General features: G+C 47.7%; 2 protein-coding genes across 2 annotated transcripts; one reads left to right on the forward strand and one right to left on the reverse strand.

Moving 5' to 3' along the window:
- Positions 1 to 2,963: 2,963 nt before the first annotated feature.
- LOC134403946 (C-type lectin lectoxin-Thr1-like) lies at positions 2,964 to 10,645 on the forward strand. Its single transcript, XM_063134491.1, has 6 exons — positions 2,964 to 2,973; positions 3,908 to 3,982; positions 4,617 to 4,711; positions 7,135 to 7,275; positions 8,499 to 8,613; positions 10,578 to 10,645. The coding sequence occupies exons 1-6, from the start codon at positions 2,964 to 2,966 to the stop codon at positions 10,643 to 10,645; spliced, it is 504 nt and encodes a 167-aa protein (XP_062990561.1).
- Positions 10,646 to 20,727: 10,082 nt separating this feature from the next.
- LOC134403947 (regenerating islet-derived protein 4-like) lies at positions 20,728 to 26,365 on the reverse strand. Its single transcript, XM_063134492.1, has 5 exons — positions 26,299 to 26,365; positions 25,426 to 25,538; positions 24,441 to 24,581; positions 22,489 to 22,609; positions 20,728 to 20,801 (listed from the first exon to the last, which is right to left on the reverse strand). Exons 1-5 carry the CDS (start codon positions 26,363 to 26,365, stop codon positions 20,728 to 20,730), a joined length of 516 nt encoding a protein of 171 aa, XP_062990562.1.
- Positions 26,366 to 26,629: the final 264 nt, after the last annotated feature.

Here is a 26,629-nt window from a genome sequence, read left to right on the forward strand (position 1 = left end):
TGATACGGTGGGTCTTAAGCAGGAATGGAATAAGGAACTGCCTAATCAATGCCTAATCAATGGATCAGGGCTTTAGTGTCTGCATCTGAAGCGTCTATGTGGATTCTCCACATCCTTTTTACAGCAAAAAGACTAATATTACAATAATGCTCACAGTCAATAATGCAATGTATTGAGGACTTAACAATACCTCGAATGGGTAATAAATAGTAGTCATGAATGGATAGGTATATAGATATTTGATTGTTCTTTGTTGAAGTTAATGTATCTATATATCTATACACACACACACACACACTCATACATACACGTTTCATATGCACCAATGGAAATTGATATATTCAAATTATGGAGTCATCGTTTTTTTCTCTTCTTTTTATATGGTGTTATTTTGTTTTGTTGAAATTTACAATAGCAAAATGATTATTTTTTAAAATTTCCCAAAACAGGACACTTAAATTATAATTCACATCTGAGTTCTCTTCCTCAAACTCTGTTGTCTTTGGATTATATCTTAGCGGTGAAGTGTTTTCTATTCACCTCCCAAAATATTTCATATCACCTTCACTAATTTCCACCATAAGCAGAAAATATTTACACTACTGTCTTTACTACCCAACCAGTAACCCTTTCCTTCAACCTCCTTATCTGAACCAGATGTTATTTTTTCCTGAGTTTAGGTTCACGAAAATTCAATCTTGTTTTTCACTTGTCATTTGGTTTAATAAATGGAGGTCAGAAGAAAAACACAGTGAATCATTACAGTATGTCAAAGTCAATGCATTTGCTTGAATCAAAATGATGCAAGTGTAATCTGATAGTCTATCTAAGAGTTTGTATTTTTCTGAGACATGTAGAGAACAAAATATTTAGTTAGGATGAATATGTGTGACAATGCATCTCCAAACTTCTAACTTGGTTCTTCAGAGAGGGAGAGGAATTCTGGCCAGAACAGGGCTGTATGCCCAACTTCAGGTCAGCTTTCCTGAAGGTCAACATTAATCCCATAAGAACATAAGAACGTAAGAAGAGCCCTGATGCTGGATCAGACCGAGGGTCCATCTAGTCCAGCATTCTGTTCACACAGTGGTCAACCAGCCATCGGCCAGGGACCAACAAGCAGGATAGAGTGCAACAGCACCCTCCCACCCATGTTCCCCAGCAACTGGTGCACACAGGCTTATTGCTTCGAATACTGGAGATAGCACACAACCATCAGGGCTAGTTGCCATCATTAGCCTTCACCTCCAGGAATTGATCCAACCCCCTTTTAAAGCCATCCAAATTGGTGGCCATCACCACATCCTGTGGCTTGCCTGGATTAGCATCAGTGTGTTAGTTGACACCCAATCCATCACTGCATGTGGACACTGATGCATAATCTTCGCAACCTCCTTGACATTACATGGAGAAGAGAGATAGAGCTGGGGGTCACCAGCATATCCATGGCACCCAGTCCCAAACCCCTGGACCACCTCACTCAGGGCTTTCTGGTCGCTCTAGTTAAATGGCATGCAGGCTAAAGCAGAACCCCAAGGAACACTACAGGCTAGGAGTGGACCACCATTTTGGGTTTAGGGGCTGCATGACTGGGCAGTGCTGTTGGTCTGTGGGGCAGCAGTGGGTCGGTCCAATACACACGGAGCCATTCTTCTCTCTCCCCCCCACACACATTATCTTCCTCTCCTCCCCAGTAAGACTTCTGGGGGAGGAAAGACTTTCACTTTGCCCCCCTCTCAGTGATCCTAACTGAAATTGCTATTTGCCTACTACTACTACTACTACTACTACTACTACTAGCAACAGAGAAACAGTTCTCTGTTCCTCAACACTCAGCTGGGAAAACTGGGCAGGACCCCCAGGGCCAGCTGGCTGTACAGAGAGCACCCAAAGGCCAATGGTGAAGGGGTTGAACAGTGGTCTTCTAGCACCATAATGATCCAGAATGTGGGCCCCTTGGGGTCAGGACCTGTCACAGGGAATGGAGTTAATTCTGCAGTTTCCAGGAAAGGCAGCAGCAGCAGCTGCACCACTTTATCAGTTTCCCAGCCCTTCAAACGTCCCACTTTCCTTGACCTTCTCTCCACATTTCTGTTCAGCTGATCTTGCATCTCCACATGCTCTGTTCCTGCTGGAGGGTGGGGATGGGGGTGTGGGGCAGACATATGGCTCCCTCCCACTACTTCTGCAAGCATAAAAACAGTGCGCCCTGGGCTGTGCAGAACGTGTCTTCCTTGGAGTGAACATTGCCTCAAAGGTGAGACCAATGGGCTTCATCGTTCTTTTCTTCATGGTGACATCTAACTAGATGCTGGAGATCAAAACAGGGGTTTCATTCAAGAAAAAAACATGTCATGAATAACCTGTATTTATCATTTTCTCTAGGTCATAAATATCGATCACTATCACCAGAAATCTTTGGGTAAAAGATGCAGCTGTCTGTCTGTCGGTCATTTATTATACAGCACCAATAATGTACACGACACATTACACAGACATCAAAAGGACGGGTTTAATCTGTGAGGAGCTTTCTGTCTATAGGGGACTTAATCAATCCATTCAGACCATGTCATTTTATGTCAGTAATATTAGGCAGTAAAGATGGCTCACATGAAGATTAAAAATGCAAACCAAGGGAGAAGAGTGGAGGGAGAATAAAGAGGCCAGTAGGTCAAAAGGGGTGGACGGGAGCAAAGTCAGTTCCACGAAATTAAGGTTTGAGTCAGGTGGGCGCTGGAGAACTACAGGAGTATCATTTTCCAAAATGACTGTAGGTGGTACTCTCTTTCTGCCCAGTTCCTGAGATCCAGGCCTTAGCTAGACCTCAGGTTTATCCCGGGATCATCCCGGGGTCGTCCCTGCCTGCTCCAGGGATCCCCTGTGTGTCATTTACATGAACGGGGATGACCCTGGGACGATCCCGGGATAAATCTTAGGTCTAGAAGTTGCCTGGTTTTCAAACCATGCAGCCAAGTGAGAGGGGTAGGATTAAGAGGGATCAATGCCAAGTTCTACACCTGGGAAAAAGAAACCAAATGCACAGTTACAAGATGGGAGACACTTGGCTCAGCAATAATACAAGCGAGAAGGGTCTTGGAATTGTTGTAGACCACAAGCTGAATAGGAGCCAACACTGTGATGTGGCTGCAAAAAAGCAAATGCTATTTTGGGATGCATTAATAGAAGTAGAGCTTCCAAATTGCATGAGGTACTGGTTCCCCTCTATTCAGCACTGGTTGGGCCTCATCTTGAGTATTGTGTCCAGTTCTGGGCTCCACACTTCAAGAAGGACGCAGACAAGCTGGAGCATGTTCAGAGGTGGGCAACGACGATGATTAGGGATCTGGAAACTAAGCCCTATGAGGAGAGAACTGGGCATGTTTAGCCTGGAGAAGAGAAGATTGAGGGGAGACATGATAGCACTCTTCAAATACTTGAAACGTTGTGACACAGAGGAGGGCCAGAATCTCTTCTCGATCCTCCCAGAGTGCAGGACACAGAATCATGGGCTCAAGTGACAGGAAGCCAGATTCTGGCTGGACATCAGGAAAAACTTCCTGACTGTTAGAGCAGTACGACAATGGAATCCGTAACCTAGGGAGGTTGTGGGCTCTCCCACCCTAGAGGCCTTCAAGAGGCAGCTGGACAACCACCTGTCAGGGATGCTTTAGGGTAGATTCCTGCATTGAGCAGGGGGTTGGACTCGATGGCCTTGTAGGCCCCTTCCAACTCTACGATTCCTCTACGCCCCAGGTTGAGGAAGGCTGTTCTAAAGAGAGAGAAATTGTGTCTTGAGAGTCTGTGACCACCACTCAGCGAACCACGGGGACCTGCCCTTTCGGGTCCCACCACACAGGCTCCCTCCCTCAGCCCCATCTCCTCCACTGCCCTCTCTTGCTCTCTGCAGGAAAAGAAGAAGCAAAGATGGGGCTTCCCCCCTACTCCAGTCTTGGCTTTCTGGCTGTTGCCTTTCTCCTAAAAGGTGAGTGCTGGCAGAGTTCCTCGGAGCTGCAGTTCCTAAGCTCAGTTGTGCTTTGCACAGAATACTCTGGAACAATTCCCACACAGGCAAAATTCCATATTGTTCAAGAGCTACCTTCTTCTCCAGGTGTGTGTTACTAAAGGAGCCATTCAAAACAGTAATCTGTGGACGAAACACTTCGACTGCAAGTGATTCTTGGCTCATGGAGAAATGCTTGGAGGAGAAGGCTACCAGACGCTACTAGTCCTGATGGCTAAGTGTCTCTTCCAGAAGCAGAGGCATCTTTGCCAACTGCTGGGGGAGATGAGCGGTGTGTGTGTGTGTGTGTGTTTGCTATGGCACTCATGTCCTACCTGTGGGCTTCCTATTGGGGGATCTGGTTGCCCCTGTGTGGGAGCAGAACCCTGGACTGGAGAGGCCTTTGGTCTGATACATCAGGTTTCTCCTTGTGATATTGTTCAGGGGACTCCTGACAACAGGACCATTCTTTGCCCATTCCCCAGCTGCAAATTCCCCTCCCCTCCATCCAGCTGCTGCACAAATTCAGAGAGTCATTCAGTGTGCACCCCATCCCCCCACCGTTGCAAGCCCTGGCCGGCCTCTGACTGGACTTTCCCTCTGACCCCCTGCTCAGGTGCCGAAGCCAGCTGCTGCCCCATGGAATGGCTGCCCTACCAGGGTTATTGCTACAAGCTCTTCCATGAAAAAGTGAGCTGGTCTGATGCAGAGGTGAGTGCTGCTCCGTGGCTCCTCTGGGCACCCCTCTCCCAAAGCACGGGAGATTTCTCCGTGTAATCAGTCTTAAAACGGCGTGTGTCCTGCTCCTTCTATGAAGAGCAGCCCTGCATTTGAAGTGCTGCCAGAGGACCCTCCTCTCTTTTGCGCTCTGCCCTGTCCAAGTCCAGTTGAAAGATAAAGAGCCACAAAAACTGCTGATCGTCATGTGTTTGCACCTGGGCAGCAGACCGAGGAGGCAGGCACAACTCATCTGATTTACAGTCTTTCATATTATAGTGAGATGCACTGTATTTCTATTCAAATTATGTTAATTTCTAAATTTGCTCTTACAAAATACTAGAACCCAAGGGGGATCATTCCATGAAGCTGATTGGTGGGAGATTCTGGACAAATAAAAAGAAGTACTTCTTCACACAGCACATAGTTAAATTATGGAACTCACTACCCCAAGATGTAATGATGGCCACCAATCTGGATGGCTTTAAAAGGGGGTTGGATCAATTCCTGGAGGAGGAGAAGGCTATCCATGGCTACTAGCCCTGATAGTTGTGTGCTATCTCCAGTATTCGAGGCAGTCAGCCTGTGTGCACCAGTTGCTGGGGAACATGGGTGTGTGTGTGCTGCTGCACCATGTCCTGCCTTGTTGGTCCCTGGCCAATGGCTGGTTGGCCACTGTGTGAACAGAGCCCTGGACTAGATGGACCCTTGGTCTGATCCAGCCTCAGGGCACTTATGTTCTGAAGAACCTGGGGATCAAATCGGGAACCTTTTTCATACAAAGCATGTGCTCCATCACACTGAGCTATGGCCTCTTCCCCACCCCACACCTACCCAAAAGAATGTTTTTTCCCAGCACTGAAAAGCTGGTGTTTTAGGGCTGGCTGGCTCCGCTGTGTAACATTGATGGGGCAGAGCTGATTTCATTATACTGCGAAGAATAAGAGCAATGCACTTTCTTCCTGTGCTTGTGAAGATGGGGGTGGGTTTGGCTTGGTCCAAGGGCAACCTATAGCCAGCTGGAAGCAGCAGAGGGCCATGTCTGGATAGCCAGTTCGCAGGCAGCTTGATAACACCGGCCTTTGCATAACCTGGGAAACTCAAGGGTTATCTGGACTGGAGTGGATGTGACAGAGTCCTATTATTATTATTATTATTATTATTATTATTATTATTATTATTATTATTATTTTATTTGTTACCCACCTCTCCCTTTGGATCCAGGTGGGGCGCAACACAAATGCAACATCATACAACTAATTAACACGTTTAAAACCAATACATCACTAAAAGCAGTCCAAAGCAGCGTCCTTCTTATACAACCATCAAGGCCCAATTATTGCACTAAAGCTGAAACTAATTATACAAAGCCCATATACAAAGCAAGGATGAAATGCAAAGACAAATGGAGATTAACTGGAAGTTGTGCAAAAAGCTGAGAATGCACAGGTGGGCATCCGATAAAGAGACCTTTCCACAGGCGAGTCACTCACCTGTTTGACCAAAACACAGGGCTACCAGCAACATTTATTATTGTCCAAAGATAGGCATGTAAAAAGGAAGCAACTGGCAAGTAGTAGGGATGTGCTCCGCTTCTCTTTGTTTCAGAGAAGCAGGAGCGAGGCGGCCTAATTCGCCTCCAGAAAAGGCGGAGGCGAAGAGAGTCAAGGGGGCTGCGGATCGAGGTGAAGAGGATCGCCTCAATCCGGAGCTTTGCCTGCAGGTAAGTGGGGGGGAGGGGGACTCATCTGGCGCTGCCGGCGCCACCATCCATGCGGAGGTGGCGGCGGTGGTGCCAGGTAAGGGAGCAGGGAGGAGGGATGCTTACCTGCCTCCGTTGCGGGCTTCAATTGAGGCCCTGGTTGAAGGTGGAAGTGAAGGCTGAGGCCTCTTCTGGCTTCAACCGGGGCCTCAATTGAACCCCGTGACGGAGGCAGGTAAGGGGGCGGGGTGTGTGGCTTATCTTGCGCCGCTGCTGCCGCCGTCCATATAGCGACGGCGGCGAAGCCGGAGACGGGCGAAGCGGTGCGAAGTGGATTGGGCCCGATCCGGATTTTCCGGATCGAAGCGGATTGGGGGGGTCCGTGCACACCCCTAGCAAGTAGTATGAGGGTGAAAATCATCTGTCATGTTTGGCCTTGTTAATTACTTTCATGATTTCTGATGAAGATTGTTGAAATAGGCATTCTAGCAGACGCACGTCTCTGCTGTCTCGGATTTGCACATTTCCCAGTGAATCCCCATTTGTATTTATATTTCCCCTTTATTTGTATTTGGGCATAATCATTTCCACCTTTGGTACAATAAATGGCATTTTTTTGGGGGGTGCACACCTTAGAGGACCACTAAATCCCCCTTTCCCTGACTCCCATCCCACTTGGGTAAACGTGCCTTTTCTTTCCCTCGCCCCCTCTCAGTTAATCTGCCAATCTTTCATGCCTGGATCCCACCTGGCCTCCATCCATAGTAACACAGAGGCATCTGAGCTGGCCAACTACATTGTCAAGTATCGTAAAGATGGCGGTAATGTCTGGATTGGACTACGAGACACCAGGAAGGTGGGTACCAGCCCTGGTTCCTGTCTTGCTTTTTATTTATTTTTATCATTTCTAAGGTGCTTTTTGACACTTTAATCCACATCAGAGTCATGGTACAACATTTAAAAAACCTTGAAATCAATAAAACAATTTGATTGCATTTATTTATTTAAAAGATTGATCCTTTGTTTTCCAGCTAAACATTTCTGAGGTGTCTAACAATAAGAATGTAAAATTCAAGAAGTAACATTAACTTAAAATGATAGAACATTCCAATTACAGTACAGGAGTAAAAACATTTCATTCTGAAGCCACAGAGCTGTCATTTGATCACCAGAAGTTAGAGGTTTTGTTTCAGGGTCACATGCAGCTCCTGACCCCTCTCAACAACTAACAAAGCTGGAATAAAATATGCAAATATTTCATAATGCATTAAATCCAATACCAAAATTATGCAACTTCATTTCTCATTGCTAGCCATGGAAATTGATCTGAGATGAGCTTGAGGATTGGCGTAATAGCTGCCAATGTCACAAGAGTCCCTTAAAGTAGGAGAAGCACACAATATTCTCCAGTCCTGGGGAGGGAGTGTTTTGATGTGCTTCCTCGCAGACGATAGGTTGCTATCCAAACACAGTGTATTATCTTCCTGTCCCTCTTAGCTGCTCTTTGGTGCCTCTCACACGCATGCAGGGAATGACTTGAAGGTGTGTGAGAAGTTTATAAATCCAGTAGTCAAATCCACACATGGGCAAACCAATCCTCTGGTTCATGTTGATCCCTCCAAGGTCAGAGCACTCCAACACTCCCTAAACCCTGGCAGGCTCCTAAGTCCTGGCCATTCATCTCACCCACCCCCATTTTCATTTCCTTCCCATTGTGAGCATTTGGAGTGGCTCTTGGGCTGGTCTAAATACCCCTCCCACTTTTCAGGGCATGGTGAAGGGCTAAGAGGGCTTTGGATACTGCATACGATAACGAAATTAGTGAACCCATCCATCACACATGCCCCCTTGAAGTCTGAAACCGCCTAACATGAGCCTTGACTGAGGCCATGGCTAGACCAGGCCTATATCCTGGTCTTGTCCCAGGGTCATCCCTGTGCATCCAAATGACACACTGGGGATCCCAGGAGCAAGCAGGGATGACCTTCCATTTGCCTGGGATAATCCTTAGGTCTAGCTAAGGCCTTACTGTGTGGTTCATCTTCCTTTGTCAACCAAAGCGCTTTGCTGTCAATACAGAATCGAGTGTGGAGCTGGACTGATCGATCGTCAACCAGCTATAAGGCCTGGAATGTTGGAGAACCAAACAATCTAAGGAATGAGGAGAACTGTGTCGAGATTTGGTCTCCCTCAGGTGAGCTTTGTTGGAGACAGAGATGTTGGCGGTCAGTCATAGAATCATAGAATCATGGAGTTGGAAGGTGTCTCTAAGGCCATCGAGTGCAACTCCTGCTCAATGCAAGAATCCATCTTAAAGCATCCCTGACAGATGGGATGCTCTGTGTAGGAGAAGTGTTGCGATAAAGACAGCCCACTGAACGGGCCACGTGCACTTTTTTACTTCCTCTTTCACCTCTCTGAGAGAAAGAGGAAGTATCGAGCAATGACAGCGACGGTAGGCAAGCGTGATCCCCCCACCCCAGCTCTACAACCCACCCAAACCGCAGGGGAAAAAAAAACCCAAGGAGCTTTCACCAGTTCTCCTTCCGAGCTCCCAATTAAAAGACTGGCTTTGTACTCCTGGCAGTGGGCCGTGCATTTTCCCCAGGGCATGGCTGCAGAGATGCGCAGGTAGCACGCGTGTCCCCACTGGATCCAAGGCTCTTCGCACACTTTACAACTCAAAGCTGGGGAGAGAAAGGGCAGGGGGTGAGGCTGGCTGCTCTGCTCCACCCCAACCCCCAGCAACGGTCCAGAATGCTCCCCTTCCCCAACACTCATGCACTCCAACCAAAATGTAAGTTAAAATAATAAAGCCCTGACCCCTCTCTCCCCAACCCCCGATTCCTCCCAGCTCAGTTCCTTCCCTCTACTGATACCCGCTACTTGCAGGGAGGAGAGAAGAAGCCAAGACTGGAGGCCACACCTCCCGCAGTCTCGGGACAATCTCGAGACTGTGTGAAGTATCGGATTTTCTTAGGGATTATTTATCCCTGGAAAAACCCGTTCTCGTCCTCCCTCCCTCCCAGGAGTCCCTGTGCATCATTTGGACGCACAGGGACTCGGCTGTGACCAGCCCGGATTTGGGGGCAGGTGTAGAAACGGCCTAAGGTTCCTCATAAGCTTACGAGGCAACCGGGATGATCAGGGGTCTGCAAACAAAGCCCTATGAAGAGAGACTGAAAGAACTGGGCATGTTCAGCCTGAAAGAACTGGGCATGTTTAGCATGTTTAGCCTTCAATTATCCATTGAAGATGGAGGGGAGACATGAGAGCACTCTTCAAATACTTAAAAGGTCGTCACACAGAGGAGGGCCAGGATCTCTTCTCGATCCTCCCAGAGTGCAGGACACGGAATAACGGGCTCAAGTTAAAGGAAGGCAGATTCCAGCTGGACATCAGGAAAAACTTCCTGACTGTTAGAGCAGTACGACAATGGAACCGGTGACCTAGGGAGGTGGTGGGCTCTCCCACACTAGAGGCCTTCAAGAGGCAGCTGGACAACCATCTGTCAGGGATGCTTTAGGGTGGAGTCCTGCATTGAGCAGGGGGTGGACTAGATGGCCTTCTGGCACCTTCCAACTCTACTATTCTATGATTCTATGATTCTACGATGCCCATGAACATAGATGGCTGTAGAAGTATATTAGACAAATCCATGGGGAATCATGTGATCAATGGCTACTAGTCCTGATGGCTGCTATGTTCCACCTCCAATATTAGAGGCAGTATGCCTTTGTACACCAGTTGCTGGGAGATATAAGTGGGAGGGTGTTGTTGCACTCGTGTGCTTCCCATGAGTTTTCCAGAGACATCTCCTGGGCCACTGTGGGAAACTGGATCCTGGAACAAATAGTACAAGTGCAGGATCTCCAGTACAGGATTGCACCATCAGTCTTCATAAAACATTTTTGTTATATCTTGCAATTCTAAATGTTTCATTCTAAGCACTATTTAATTGTATTGAAAAATCTGCTTCCAGACATCTTTGCTGAGTTGAGGTTAAGCTTTTTTGGTTCCTTCTAAGCCCGTTGAATTAGCCCCACCTCCAGGGCAAGATACATTTTTACAGCTCATCTGGGACTCAGCACCTCTTAAAAGCTGCTGGATTCAATCTCAGAATGGGGCATCAGCTGCTGTTTTTCTTCTGCTTTCTAGGGTATATGCTCTGGAACGATGAGAGCTGCAAATCGGAGCGTGCTTTCCTCTGCAGGTACAAACTCTAGGACAGGGAACTGCTTCACCTGTTAAGCATTTGAGGAGGGGCCACGAAGATGACAGACCCAACAGGCAATGGGGTCTCTGCACAAGGAGAGGATGCCTTCCTGCCAAGAACCCAGATCTACACCCTTGTGTTTTAACGTACTGTCTGTGTTGGTTGGCTGTGGGTTAGTTTGTTTATGTCTCTTGACTGTAGATTAGCGTTAACACCAGTTAAACGCTGCCCTCATTTCTTTGTTAATTGAATAAAATTAAATCTGATTCTAATATTAGCCTCTTTATGGTCCAAATTGCAGCCCACACGAATGGCACAAGCTCTGTTCATTCTATAGGATGATGGAGCCAGTTTATTAGAGTATCAGAGGGAAAGCAGCATTAACTATTTAATAGTAAACATTAAACGTGCGTTCCTCTGCAAGTACAAACTTCAGTGAAGGCAGCTACTTCTCATCTCCAGAGGCTGTTCAGCATCTGAGGAGGGGCCATCAGGGGGTTGGACTCGATGGTCTTGTAGGCCCCTTCCAACTCTGCTATTCTATGATTCTATGACGGATTCAACAGGCAAGGGGGTCTCTGCACAAGGAAAGGATGCCTTCCTGCCAAGAACCCCAATGTACGCTGTTGTGTTTTAACATAGGGCCCATCCACACATCGTACTCAGTCCGCTTCCATCCGCCCCCAGTGCACCCCGAAAACGATCGTGTAACTTGCCTGTAAAAGAGACGAGGAAGAGGCGTCCTTGCTGGTGCCGCTGCCGCTACCCACCTTATTATTATTATTATTATTATTATTATTATTATTATTATTATTATTTATATAGCACCATCAATGTACATGGTGCTGTACAGAGTAAAACAGAAAATCGCAAGACCCTGCCGCATAGGCTTACAATCTAATAAAATCATAGTAAAGCAATAAGGAGGGGAAGAGAATGCAAACAAGCACTGGGTAGGGTAAACAGGCACAGGGTAGGGTAAAACTAACAGTATAAAGTCCAAGCAACATCAAGTTTTAAAAGCTTTAGGAAAAAGAAAAGTTTTTAGCTGAGCTTTAAAAGCTGCGGTTGAACTTGTGGATCTCAGATGTTCTGGAAGAGCGTTCCAGGCGTAAGGGGCAGCAGAGGAAAATGGACGAAGCCGAGCAAGGGAAGTAGAGACCCTAGGGCAGGCGAGAAACATGGCATCAGAGGAGCGAAGAGCACGAGTGGGGCAATAGTGTGAGATGAGAGAGGAGAGATAGGAAGGAGCTAGACCATGAAAAGCTTTGAAGGTCGACAGGAGAAGTTTATATTGGATTCTGAGGTGAATTGGAAGCCAATGAAGAGATTTCAGAAGTGGAGTAACATGGTCAGAGCGGCGAGCCAAGAAGATGATCTTAGCGGCAGAGTGGTGGGAGGGAGAGCTCAGCAGAAGAAGGCGGGCCGGCAAGGACGCCTCTTCCTCGTCTCTTTTACAGGCAAGTTACACGATCGTTTTCGGGGTGCACTGGGGGCGGATGGAAGCGGCCTGAGTACGACGTGTGGAATCCCCCACTCTCTCTGTTTAGGTTGGCTGTGGGTTAGTTTGTTTATGTCTCTTGACAGTAGATTAGCTTAACACCCACCCCCCCGTCCTCATTTCTTTGTTAATTGAATAAGATTAAAGGGATTTGATTTATTATTGTCTTTATGGTCCAAAGAAAACTGGTGGGAGTGGGGCAGAAGAGGAACCCACACAGGTCATATTAGGCATGCAGTCCGGAAGTTCCCCGTTCCATTTTTAGAGGCTAATCAACTGCCTCCTTCTCTGATTTTTCCGTGGAACTTGTGGGTGAAGTTCTTGGGCATTAGCTAGGGTGACTATATGACTAGATTTGCCCAGATTTGTCCAGGTTTTTGGTGACAAATCCAGGAGGGGGAGGGGAAATCCGGATTTTTCCAATCTTCCCCAGCCAAAGAGCAGCTCTAATGAGAATTAACAAAAATGCTTATAATTCTGTCATTTTTAAAGATAAAGACATGAAACTTGGCACAATAGTAGCACTTAGGAAGGGCTTTAGTCATTCCAAATTTGAAACAGATCTGTTTATCCATTGATTTTTTAGGATTTTTTTAATAATTGAGGTTTTAAAATTATTATTTTTAAAATCATCATTTTTAAAGATAAAGAGATGAAACTTCACACCATGATAGGTTTTAGGTAGAGCTTTAGCCATACCAAATTTGAAACAGATTCATTCATCCATTGATTTTTTAGGAATTTTTTAAAAATTGAGGTTTTAAAATTATTTTGTAGAACAGATTTGTCTTAAATGTGTGCTGTAAAATCAGACATGTGACCAAGGCTATGTTTGGGTGGGCACGCCCCCTTGGTGCTAGACATGCCCCCTTGGGTGCCGACCATGTTGTCCTCCTTTTTGGTTTCCAAAATATGGTCACCCTACATTAGCTGAGAGGAAAGTTTGAATGTGACACGTGGACCCTAAATCCTCTGCCGTGGGCATTAGCTGAGAGAAGAAATGGTGGACAACTTGTCCTGACTCAGATGGTTTCCTGCCAGCTCCCCTGCAGAAGTCAGGTTAAATCAATTGCATCTTCAACGCCATGGTGAACATTTGTGGCTCATAGGCTGTACCCGTTTTTGAGACAACAAAATAGCTCGAGGGCACATCTAACTGAATATCTAGTTAAATAAACACCATTACATTTTGAAGCCATATACAAAGTTAATGTGTTTGGGACACCCTATAAAAGCAGGGAGGGCAGGGCCACCACGAGTCTCTCAATGGTGGGTGGTTTTCCTAGCTCACCCACCCAGCCGTGAGGCAGCTGGACCAGGAGAAACTAGACACACTCAGGGCTGCCTGCTTGGATGGAGATTTCATAGAATCATAAAATCATAGACTGGTAGAGTTGGAAGGGGCCTACAAGGCCATTGAGTCCAACCCCCCTACTCAATGCAGGAATCCACGTCACAGCATCCCTGACAGATGGTTGTCCAGCTGCCTCTTGAAGGCCTCTAGTGTGGGAGAGCCCACCACCTCCCTAGGTAACTGATTCCATTGTCGCACTGCTCTAACAGTAAGGAAGTTTTTCCTGATGTCCAGCTGGAATCTGGCTTCCTTTAACTTGAGCCCTTTATTCCGTGTCCTGCACTCTGGGAGGATCGGGAAGAGATCCTGGCCCTCCTCTGTGTGACAACCTTTCAAGTATTTGAAGAGTGCTATCATCTCTCCCCTCAATTTATTATCCCAGAGGAAAACAGAGACACCAAAGAAAGTGGAAGCTGGTCAGGAGGACAACATACAGTGTGCATAATGTGCCTTATCAGCCACGCTCCAAGGGCCACATATAAGTGCATAGTCAAGTCAATACTTTTTCAGGATGGTTTATTATCAGTCCCCAAAACCTCCCACTGCTATACACACACCTTGCAGCAGACAAAAGGTATGTTTCCTTTGCAAAAACAGATCACATAGTTCAGGCTGAGTTTGACCTGAGACAGGTGAAATGTCCTTTGGAAGAACATTTATATTTCATAACACAGGATGCATTTCATACCCCCCAAAAAATGTAACAATGATTCAGCTTTCAAAAGTAGTAGCAAGGCTTTCCCCCGGGGGACCAAAAGCGATGTTTGAATCATCTGTTTAGAGGAGCATCAAAGGTCTGAACTGGCTTTAGCCTAGGAAACACCCTCCTTGATTCTTCTCTAGGCTGATCTGGTGCAAGAGTGCAGCACCAGGTCAGGATCCTGCATTTTCAGGATCATTTATTATTAGTTCCCACCTCACCAACACACTTGGGGGGATTCCACACGTCGTACTGAGGGCGCTTCCATGCGCCCCCAGGCCGCCCCCAAAGCGATCGTGTAGCTTGCCTGTTCGAAGAGACGAAGAAGAGACTTCTTCCGCTCTCCACCCTGCCTTCTTCCGCCGAGCTTTCCAACCCGGCCGGCGAGGAGGTTGGTGGGTGGCGGCAGCGGCGGCGGCGGCAAGGACGCCTCTTCCTCGTCTCTTCACAGGCAAGCTACACGACCGCTTTGGGGGCGGCCTGGGGGCACATGGAAGCGCCCTCAGTAAATCCCCCTTGGTTTGAAAGGTGTGCTTGCTTTGCAAAATGGGAAAGATCTCACAGTTTAGGTTGAGCTCGAACTGAGCCAGGTGGAATGTCCTCTGCAAGAACATTTTATGTTTCACCACTCAGGATGCATTTCCTACCAAGAAAAAATGGGATGGTCTTCAAAACAAGCAGCAAGGTCCCCCCTGCCCCCACATTGGACAAAAAGGGATGTTTGAATTTGCTCTTTTAGAATTAAAACCCAAGCTGGCTTTAGACTAGAATCATAGAATAGCAGAGTTGGAAGGGGCCTACAAGGTCATCGAGTCCAACCCCCTGCTCAATGCAGGAATCCACCCTAAAGCATCCCCGACAGATGCTTGTCCAGGTGCCTCTTGAAGGCCTCTAGGGTGGGAGAGGCCACAACCTCACCAGGCAACTGATTCCATTGTCGCACTGCTCTAACAGTAAGGAAGTTTTTCCTGATGTCCAGCTGGAATCTGGCGTCCTTTAACTTGAGCCCGTTATTCTGTGTCATAGAATCATAGAATCATAGAATCATAGAATAGCAGAGTTGGAAGGGGCCTACAAGGCCATCGAGTCCAACCCCCTGCTCAATGCAGGAATCCACCCTAAAGCATCCCTGACAGATGGTTGTCCAGCTGCCTCTTGAATGCCTCAAGTGTGGGAGAGCCCACCGCCTCCCTAGGTAGCTGATTCCACCGTCGCACTGCTCTAACAGTCAGGAAGTTTTTCCTGATGTCCAGCCGGAATCTGGCTTCCTTTAGCTTGAGCCCGTTATTCCGTGTCCTGCACTCTGGGAGGATCGAGAGGAGATCCTGGCCCTCCTCTGTGTGACAACCTTTTAAGTATTTGAAGACTGCTATCATGTCTCCCCTCAATCTTCTCTTCTCCAGGCTAAACATGCCCAGTTCTTTCAGTCTCTCTTCATAGGGCTTTGTTTCTAGACCTCTGATCATCCTGGTTGCCCTCTTCTGAACACGCTCCAGCTTGTCTGCGTCCTTCTTGAATTGTGGAGCCCAGAACTGGACGCAATACTCTAGATGAGGCCTAACCAGGGCCGAATAGAGAGGAACCAGTACCTCACGTGATTTGGAAGCTATACTTCTATTAATGCAGCCCAAAATAGCATTTGCCTTTCTTGCAGCCATATCACACTGTTGGCTCATATTCAGCTTGTGATCTACAACAATTCCAAGATCTTTCTCGTTTGTAGTATTGCTGAGCCAAGTGTCCCCCATCTTGTAACTGTGCCTTTGGTTTCTATTCCCTAAATGTAGAACTTGGCATTTGTCCCTATTAAATTTCATTCTGTTGTTAGAATGAGCCAGCCATATCGCACGGTTGGCTCATATTCAACTTGCGATCTACAACAAGATCGCAAGATACAACTAGAAACATGATCTCTGTTTCTATTCTAGATTGACACACTGCCAGAGTTACAAAAAGGAGGAGATACTGCATAGGAAAAAGGGATGTTGGGGGTAGAGGGTTTGCTCTCTCTACACTGCAGTGTTCACGGATCTGGGGTGTTGCCAGGTGGAGCCTTAACGTCCCCAGCTGTTGATGATTCATTCATGCTCCAGATGAACCTAATTCATGTGGATCAGATTATTATTATTATTATTATTATTATTATTATTATTATTATTATTATTATTATATTTGTATCCCGCCTTTTGCCCAATGCTGGGCCTCAAGGTGGCCTTACAAAGTTTAAAATATACATGGGGGGGGGGAGGAGAGAAACAAAACCATAAACATTTAAAATACACAACAAAATTGTAAGACATTAACATAGATGGAGGGCCAGACTATTCTCCAAAGGCCTGCTAGAACAAAAAAGTTTTAGCCTGCTTCCGAAAGCCCATCAAGGAGGGAGCCAGCCTAGCTTCCCCGGGAAGAGAGTTCCAGAGCTCCGGAGCAGCCACCGAGAAGGCCCTCTCCCATGTTCCCACCAAGCGTGCCTGTGAAGATGGTGGGACTGAGAGAAGGGCTTCTCCAGAAGATCTCAAAGCACGGGCAGGCTCATAAGGGAGAATACGGTCTTTCAGATAACAGGGACCCGAGCCAGATAGGGCTATTCCCCAAAGACATATATCGGACCCGATAGGACGGGTCCAAAATATTATCCATGATGCTACTAGAACGGGTCACCCACTGACATTCATTTCACTTCATGTATTCAAGGCCTTTGACTGTTTGGAATGGCAATATCTGTTAAGAGTTTTACATTATTATCAGCTAAGAACCAAATTTGTGACTGCAATCTCCAAATTATATGTTGCTAATACTGCAACAGTGCATACTAACAATATAGACTCTCCACTTATTCATTTGGAACGGGGAGCAAAACAAGGCTGTCCTTTTGTCACCTTTGTTCGTCGCCCTCTGCCTGGAACCATTGGCTAATATGATATGTCAACACCCAGGTAGTATCGGATATAGAAGAGGGGGTGAAGAACATTTATTTTATTTTTATTTTTAATTTATTTATTATTGCATTTATATCCCACCTTTTTTCCTCCAAGGAACCCAAGGCAGCGTACATAATCCTCCTCCTCTCCATTTTATCCTCACAACAACAACCCTGTGAGGCGGGTTGGGCTGAGAGTCTGTGACTGGCCCAAAGTCACCTGGTGGGTTTCCATGGCCAAGGGGGGACTAGAAGCTGGATCTCCTGACTCCCAGTTCGACACTCTAGCCACTACACAATATGTATGTGGATGACATAATAATTATGCTAGAAGATCCACACCAATCAGTTTCCAATCTAAAGGAAGAACTTAAAAATTTTTGACAACTGGCAGGATTAAAAGTTAATTATGAAAAATCTGCCATAATATCATACAATATGCATCCTAACCATCAACATTATATTAGCCATACCTTGGAAATGTCAGTTAGAATCATAGAATCATAGAAGAGTAGAGTTGGAAGGGGCCTACAAGGCCATCGAGTCCAACCCCCTGCTCAGTGCAGGAATCCACCCTACAGCATCCCTGACAGATGGCTGTCCAGCTCCCTCTTGAAGGCCTCTAGGGTGGGAGAGCCCACAACCTCCCTAGGTAACTGATTCCATGGTCGTGCTGCTCTAACAGTCAGGAAGCTTTTCCTGATGTCCTGCCAGAATCTGGCTTCCTGTAACTTGAGCCCATTATTCCCTCCTCTGTGTGACAACCTTTTAAGTATTTGCAGAGTGCTATCATGTCTCCCCTCAGTCTTCTCTTCATCAGGCTAAACATGCCCAGTTCTTTCAGCCTCTCTTCATAGGGCTTTGTTTCCAGAGCCCTGATCATCGTGGTTGCCACGCTCCAGCTTCTCTGCATCCTTCTTGAAGTGTGGTGCCCAGAACTGGATGCAATACTCAAGATGAGGCCTAACCAGAACTTCTTTTAGATACCTGGAAATTTATATTCCCAGGAAAATTAACATGCTATTTAAAATAAATTATGCCCCCCTTATTAAAACTATGATTACAAATCTGAAGAAATGGAGGGGAGGGCTGTTGCAGATGAAGTGTAGTGTTGGAGGCTGAGCCCTGAGAGTGTCTGTCTGCTCCACCCATCCTTAATGGGTGGTTGGTAGTAGGCTCCAATTATCATGTTCTTTTTATTCCTTGCCCCATTTATTTTGATCCAGGTGCTCTCGATGGGGCTCCCAGGCTCATCCTCCTGTATTTCTGTGCAGGGACAGGTATTTTTAACGTATAGTGCAACTCCGCCTCCCTTTCTATTTCTTCTGTTCTTTTTGAACAAGTTATATCCTTCAATTGCTATATTCCAGTCATGGGAGTCATCCCACCAAGTTTCAGTTATACCTATCACAGCCCCAATGAAATCACAGTGAAGTCACCAGCCTCCACTGAGTCCTGGGCTACACGGATGAGTGCGCCGGCTCAGTGGGTGTGCACATGAGCAGGCAGGTGCAGGCATTCACAACAAGGATGTCTACCCGATGCTTACACACGGCACCCTTTGTGATGTAGAACTTCTTGTATATTATTCACCAGCCTCCACTGAGTCCTGGGCTACATGGATGAGTGCGCCAGCTCAGTGGGTGTGCACATGAGCAGGCGGGTGCAGGCATTCACAACAAGAACCTCCACCCGATGCTTACACACGGCACCCTTTGTGATGTAGAACTTCTAGTATATTATTTTGCACATGGAACTCCCTGCTGGGGAATTGTGGCATGCTTTGCATCATTTTAACTCTTACTAAAGACATGTTTGTTCAGTTATATCTTTGCAAGTTTTATTCCAATTAGGCCCTTAAGACCCACAAAAGGAGAGGTTGTATTATACATACATATCAGATGTACCTTGTGACCGAAGAAACGTGGTAACCGGACCCACTCACCTTTCAAGAAAGAGCTGGAGCTGGGGCGGGGAGCCTTTGCTTCGCATGGAAAGACCCCAGATTTAATCCCGGGCACCTCCAGGTAAGACTGGGGCAAGCCTCTGACTGAAGCCATAGAGAGCTGCTGCCAGTCAGTGCAGGCAATGCTGTCTGAGTCTGATGAGTCCAGGGTCTGCTAAGCTAGATGGACTTGACTGGTCCTCTGGTGAGCTGGGCTAAATTCCCCCAGCTCAGACGATGGAGTAGGATGAGCAGTGAACTGCCCACTCCCCCCCTCATAAGGAGGAGCTTCTGCCTGTGCCCCCCTCCCTCCACCTCCTTCTCCTCCATCAGCAGCTAAGCGGGCTGTGTTGAGTAAAAATTTTACATACAGTGGGTTAAATGACTGTAAAGGGTTAAAAGCTTCGTAATCATGTTTCTGGACATGGCAAGATTGCAGCTGGAGCATGGAGGACGTGGCCTACGTGTCTGACATGGACAGATGAGAATTGGCTAATTGGACAATGTTGCAATACTAGTGGTGACATGTATTTAAGATGCACAGTGTTTAATGGGATCTTGTTAGGTTTAGGTTGTTAGGTGATTAGGTGATTGAAGAACCGTGTTGATGATGATTATGATGACCATGCGTGTAATGAAAGTTTATCCTAAACTGATGAGAAAGCCTCAGTAAAAGAACTTTACTGATGAGTAAGGCCTGTGAGTATTATTTATTTGCCTCAACGAGTCTCTCAAGGTAAAGTGCAAGGACTTTGCAGCCAAAACTTTCGTTGTGTGCTACGCACTCTGTTCTTATCATTCGGATAGGCTGAAGAGCCTTGATGCCCGGTGAAGTAACCAGCATGGTGTGGTTCTCATTCGTGTGCCCCCTTGCAGTGGGCAGTGTCCCCCTCTGCCCCACGTGTTTTCCCTGCTCACCCCCCCTCCATGTGCATCTAAACAGGGCCTGAGTGTGGGTTGGCGTATTGAACTGTAGCTGCTCTCGCCATGTAGGGTTTTAGTTCTGTTTAGGTCAGATGTTTTATTAATGGTTTTATTGTTTTTTGCTGTTTCATTCCTGTATTTGTTGTGGGCTGCCTTGGGAGGGCTTCTGCCTTGAAAGGCAGTCTAGAAAAAATAATAATAATAAAGAAACTAATAAAATGAGCTGGCTCAGGACAAAGGTGACACATCCAAGAGCTTCATGCTGAGAAGAGAGTTTATTGTAATATAACTGGCTGAGATAGTGGTGGGGAGAGGCAGAAACTGGACAAAGGTAAGCAAACATCATGCATTGTACTCCCAAGGGCACTTCTGAAAATGAACCAAGGTCGTACGTTTTCAGTGCACAGCTCACAAGATGATACGTCTTTCTCTCACAGTTCAGTGCAGAAAGGGGCATTTCCTAGACCTTCACAGAGCTGGACTGAGTGATCCACGATTTCTATGATGCTCAAAGGAATAAAACTGAAAAAGAGGGTTGGTTTTATGCACATTTTTGAAGCAGGAGACAGGTGAAAGGGACATTGCAGCTGAAGTCTGGGCGTAGGTCTTTCAAGAAAGGGGGCAGCAATCGATCCCTTGGCATTGCAGCAACCCAGGATCTGCGGCATTGCCCAAAACTGCTGGATCCATCCTGGTCCCTGGGAAGATCCGTTCAGGTCCTGGGTGCTGGGCACCTACCGCAGACCTAAAACTTGGCCCTATATTTGCACAGGTATGGCAAACTGTCTGAGCAAGAGCGCTGCGACCATTTGTGGGTACCTAGAGAACAGAGGAGTAAGAGTAGATGTTAGGGACTAGCAGCGTGTGCAGGAGGCCGGGAGACTCACTGGGGATGTCCTGCAGCCAAAATCTTGTTCTTCTGTGGATGGCATAAATCAGGGATGGGGAGCCTCTCGCCCATGAGGTTTCAAACGAGAGCCCCTCACCAAAGCCTTCCTCCCTGAAGCCCCACCCTTTCAGAAGGAAGCGCAGCTGAGCCGTATCTCAGCTACTTCGCTCCCCCATCTTCCCTGCACCAGGAAGGCAATGGAAAGACCGGAATTGGTGCCTCCGTGGGCTTTGCTCCACCGGGCTGTCCCTGGCTGGGGATCTTGAATCATCCATTCTCGTTTGGCCAGCTGTGGCGGAGGGACATCAAGTAATGCAGAGCTACCCTGCTGCCTGCCTGACCCATGGCTTTCTTATGGCTTCTGAGGTTTTACCAGGCCCCTGTCTTGATGGCCTCGTCATTTATTTCTTTGCGGTGTGGAGCCCGGAGATCCCTGTCCACCCCTTTCCAACACCCCCTTTAATTCCCCCCCTTAAAAAGGCTCCGCAGATGTGCTGAGCCTGACTTCAACCTAAAAAAGTCAGGGTAATAGCATGGAGCTTTGGGGCCTTGCTCCTGGATTACTTTGGAGTGGCGGCTGCATCAAGTAGATCACCTGCCGCCACTCAGAAGCTACCCCGGGTAAAGTGCCCGTGTAGATGAGCCTGGGGTCCTTATTTTCAATCTTTACTTTGAAGACCTTGGTGTGGTTTTTCTTTTGGGCTTTCCACCTTTTCATGGTACTATCACGGGCATGCAGAGTTAGGGCCAGTGCTACCATAGAGGCCACTCAGGCAGCTGCCTAGAGCGCCAAGCTAAGAGGGGCGCCAGGCACAGCGCAGCACTCACGCGCGTTGGCTGTGAGCCGACCCAGCCCAAGGTTTCAGCTGGGCCTGGGTAGGCGAGATGGTGCCCCGTGCCCACCCAGCTGAAGCGAAGCCAGGGACGCTGGAGTGAGGGTGGGGCGGCTCCACATTCGGACTTCCGGAACGCGCCCGGAAGAGAGAGAGAGAGAATGTATGGGTGAATGGGGTGCATCATGGGGTCTTTGAGTGAATGCATGTGTTCATGTGTGTGTTTGTTTGGAGTGAGTGATGCTGAGTGTGTGTGTGTGTGCGCATGTGTGAGTTGGGGGGGATGATTTGGAGGTGATATTCCTATTAAATAATGCATTTTAGACCCATAGACGTTCCTTTCCAATTTGTTTGCTATAATTGGCATGACGTATTTCTTGTACTTTAAAATAAATTTAGCAGTTTAAAGTTTTGTGCTTCTTATTTTTTCCAGGAAATATCTGTTCTTAAAAATCAAAGTTGGCATTTTTGGTGTGTGTGTGTGTGTGTGTGTGTGTGTGTGTGTGTGTGTGTGAAAGTAGCTCACCTTGCCTAGGGCGCAAAATAGTCTGGCACCGGCCCTGTGCAGAGTACACAGGGCCCCAAAGCACCAGAGATTCACTCCTTTCTCTCCCTGGAATGCATGGATAGCCGTGTGGGAGCCAAGGCATTGCTCTCCCTGGGCGTATCTCCCCACCTTTGGCCCCCAAACAATACCATCATTTTTTCCTGCCGAAACCATTATTATTATTATTATTATTTATTTATATAGCACCATCAGTGTACATGGTGCACTCCTGCCTACTTGAGTTCTGGAGGTTGTTCAGGGAGATGCACTTGTTCGCGGAGTTGGAAGTGCTGGGGCCGAATCCATCCCAGAGAGGCCAACTGTACAAGGATCCATCACTCCACTGCCAGATCAGATGCTGCCAAGAGAGAAGCAGAAAGACGCTTCTTTAAGGAAAGCAGAACTTGAGGAATTGCTCCCTGGAGCAAGCGGCAGGCAACCAGCAGAGCTAACATGGTCAAGGCTCCGGAGCACCTTCCCAGAGATAAAACATGCCGTGGTTGGGGTTGTCTTGGTTAAAATAACCTCCTCCGATGCCGTGCCCTCCAGTGGTGTTGGACTGCAACTCCCATCATTTCAGTCAGCATGGGGAAGGCTGCGTTAAAGATCTCTTCTCGATCCTACCAGAGTGCAGGACACGGAATAATGGGCTCAAGTTAAAGGAAGCCAGATTCCAGCTGGACAACAGGAAAAACTTCCTGGCTGTTAGAGCAGTATGACAATGGAACCAGTAACCTAGGGAGTTTGTGGGCTCTCCCACCCTAGAGGCCTTCAAGAGGCAGCTGGACAGCCACCTGTCAGGGATGCTTTAGGGTGGATTCCTGCATTGAGCAGGGGGTTGGACTCGATGGCCTTGTAGGGCCCTTCCAACTCTGCTATTCTATGATTTGATGATTCTATGAACTGAAGTGTGACCATGCCCTGGGCGGGGGAAAGACGTGCAGCGAAGATTTGCAAAAACAACAAACGAAGGGCACAAAGAGGGTTGTTAAGGCAAAACCATGAACATCTGGCGCTGCCCTACGGTGAGCCAGGCCACTCGTCCGTGTAGCCCAGGACTCAGTGGAGGCTGGTGACTGATTTCATTGGGGCTGTGAGCCAGAACTCTAAAGCAAACAATAAGAGATGCAAAAAAGCATTTTGAAGAGCACATCACTAATAATATCAAGTCCAACAATAAAGGATTCTTTAAATATATCGGAAGCAGGAAACCAGCTAGGGAAACAGTTGGACCAGCCTTCCTCAACCTGGGGCACTCCAGATGTGTTGGACTACAACTCCCAGAATGCCCCAGCCAGCTCTGAAGGCTGAGTTGGACCGTTGGATGACAATGGAGTTAAGGGAGGACTAAAGGAGGGCAGGGAGATTGCAGATTCTGACTTTCAAAGGGGGTTGGATAAATTCCTGGAGGCGAAGGCTATCCATGGCTACTAGCCCTGATGGTTGTGAGCTATCTCTAGTATTCGAGGCAGTAAGTCTGTGTGCACCGGTTGCTGGGGAACATGGGTGGGAGGGTGCTGTTGCACCATGTCCTGTTTGTTCATCCCTGGCCGACGGCTGGTTGGCCACTGTGTGAACAGAGTGCTGGACTAGATGGTCTGATCCAGCATCAGGGCTCTTACGTTCTTAAAGCAGCTATCCAGAGTGATGAACCTATTTTAGGGCTATGGTTCAGCACCCTGGAGAGCTCCCTGGCAACTAACAGGACGGAGTCTGCAAGTCTCTCCCACAAACACTTTACTAAATGACATTTGAGGAACCAGTTTCAGAAACTTCCCACAGATAACCAAAGCAATAATCTCCTCTCCCAAAGAATACAGTGTCCTTAATTCCCCCCCTCAGCACCCCCCCACGTATTAGGCAAAGTTTGAAGGTTTTGATGGATCTTTGCAGAGAATCCTCCACACAATCCGGAGCTCAATCGTGTGGGGCTCCTGGTCATGTGGATGAACCTACAAAAGGTCCCCCCCCCGCCAGACCTCTGCCCAACACGCAGAGGCTGGAGGTTGCAGAAAACAGAGCATGGGAGGCGGTGAGGTCAAGCACAGGGCCAGGACTGGGAGTTCAATTCTGTGCCCTCCCCATGCATAAACCCTCGACGTGAAGGGCTAAAGATGAAGGGGGCGTGAAAAGACATTGACTCAGAGTGAAGAGAGATCAAATGGGTACACCTGAAAGTGGGCGCCCACCATGCTGCTGTGTGTCGCCTGCAGGCCAATCCAGACGCTGTTGAATGAAAAGTTTTTCAGGTAGTCGCAAATTATTTCTCCCTCGTTTGCAGAAAGAATGGAAGCCAGCTGAGACCCAGAATTCCGCTCCTGGCACTTGATCTGCAGAGAAGAGAAAAGAAACAAATAGCAGCATTATCAACACTGTGCAGCAAGCAGGGCTGAAATATCTCAGACCCCGAGAATTATCTTTATAGAATCATAGAATAGTAGAGTTGGAAGGGGCCTATAAGGCCATCAAGTCCAACCCCCTGCTCAATGCAGGAATTCACCCTAAAGCATCCCTGACAGAGGGTTGTCCAGCTGCCTCTTGAATGCCTCTAGTGTGGGAGAGCCCACAACCTCCCTAGGTAACTGATTCCACTGTCGCACTGCTCTAACTGTTAGGAAGTTTTTCCTGATGTCCAGCCGGAATGTGGCTTCCTGTAACTTGAGCCCATTGTTCCATATCCTGCCCTCTGGGAGGATCGAGAAGAGATCCTGGCCCTCCTCTGTGTGACAACCTTTCAAGGATTTGAAGAGTGCTATCATGTCTCCCCTCCATCTTCTCTTCTCCAGGCTAAACATGCCCAGTTCTTTCAGTCTCTCTTCATAGGGCTTTGTTTCCCCTGATCATTCTGGTTGCCCTTCTCTGAACACACTCCAGCTTGTCTGCATCCTTCTTGAAGTATGATGCCCAGAAGTGAATGCAATACTCTAGATGAGGCCGAACCTTTTTTTTTATCTCCCACAAAGTGGGGAAGAATGCCACACAAACCTGCCAGCCTGTTCCCAGAGATGCCTCATGTCTTGTCCTGTCCGATTATGTGTCCAGTCCGTTTCTTTGCCCTCACCGCTGCTCTTGCTGTCCCTCCTCCTCCTCCTCCTCCTCTTCCTCCCTCCCCTCCTCCTCGCCACGCCACCTCCCCAGAAAACAACGACCTTCTCCCACCAGAGCTGCACGTACCTCTGCTGTTGCCCAGGAGACAGAACGGCCCAGCAGCTCATAGCAGTGCCGTTTGTAGTAGAGCACCCCATCGCCGCACAGAGACCGAGAGGCCACGGTGGAATTGCTGGCACCTGGGAGAGACACAGAACTCTTTGGGACCGGAGCGAGCACCCCAAACTCCTACAGTGACATGGGCATTCAAGACCAGAAAACTGTCTTGGACAGGTGGAGCCCTGCTGGGCAGTCGGGCATTCAGGTATCCAAGTTGCCAGGAAGCCACTCAAACAGTGGAGGCTGGTGGCTGTGATGACAATGGAGCAGTAAATCCACTCTCAGTCCCAGTCAGAACTCTAAACTCCTAAACCCCAGAGCAGATTCATCGCCCCACTGCCATTCGAGTCTCCACCGCACTTGGATCACGGCTCTTAAAATGACCAATTAAGCAGAAGGTGTTGCACCCCTGTCTCTCCTCATAGGGCTCTCTTTCAGTATCTCTTCATAGGGCTTTGTTTCCAGACCCCTGATCATCCTGGTTGCCCTCCTTTGAACCTGCTCCAGCTTGTCTGCGTCCTTCTTGAATTGTGGAGCCCAGAACTGGACGCAATACTCTAGATGAGGCCTAACCAGGGCTGAATAGAGAGGAACCAGGACCTCAAGTAAATTGGAAGCTATACTTCTATTAATGCATCCCCAAATAGCATCTGCCTTTCTTGCAGCCATATCGCACTGTTGGCTCCTATTCAGCTTGTGATCTACAACAATTCCAAGATCCTTCTCGTTTGTAGTATTGCTGAGCCAAGTATCCCCCATCTTGCGGTTGGGGAATGGTGTCCTAGGCTAAAACAAATTAAAACACCCCCTACTTGATTTAGGATTCCTTGAAATACTCACCTTCCACCGAGGGGTGAAAGATCAGGCAGCCCAGCAGGCAGAGTCCAAGGTAGGGGACCTGTCCCATCTTCCTGGGAAAAGAGCAGGTGAGCAACTTTAGCGAAGAGGAGAAGAAGGAGCGGGCAAGGGACACTCCACTTGCTTCCTGTAACAGCCACCCTCTTCTTCAGCTGCTTATTTTCTAGCCTTGACTGCCCAAGAGTTGCTCCTGCCCAGATGCTACCTATGGGCAGTTTGGGGAAGGAGGAGGAGGGGGTGGCAGTTCATGGGGCCAGAATTGCCTCCAGGGGGCTCCAGATGCTGACCTATAATGAAGCCCTTGGAAATTGTT

The sequence above is a fragment of the Elgaria multicarinata genome, chromosome 9, assembly GCF_023053635.1.
Source record: "Elgaria multicarinata webbii isolate HBS135686 ecotype San Diego chromosome 9, rElgMul1.1.pri, whole genome shotgun sequence".
Classification (NCBI taxonomy): Eukaryota; Metazoa; Chordata; class Lepidosauria; order Squamata; family Anguidae; genus Elgaria; species Elgaria multicarinata.

Coding starts and splice junctions, on each gene's coding strand:
- LOC134403946 (XM_063134491.1), top strand. Junction 3,983..4,616: donor TGTTGCCTTTCTCCTAAAAG/GTGAGTGCTGGC, acceptor CCCCCTGCTCAG/GTGCCGAAGCCAGCTGCTGC. Junction 4,712..7,134: donor TGAGCTGGTCTGATGCAGAG/GTGAGTGCTGCT, acceptor GCCCCCTCTCAG/TTAATCTGCCAATCTTTCAT.
- LOC134403947 (XM_063134492.1), bottom strand. CDS start 26,365: ATGGGACAGGTCCCCTACCTTGGACTCTGCCTGCTGGGCTGCCTGATC. Junction 25,539..26,298: donor CTTTCACCCCTCGGTGGAAG/GTGAGTATTTCA, acceptor TGTCTCTCCCAG/GTGCCAGCAATTCCACCGTG. Junction 24,582..25,425: donor TCTCCTGGGCAACAGCAGAG/GTACGTGCAGCT, acceptor TCTTCTCTGCAG/ATCAAGTGCCAGGAGCGGAA.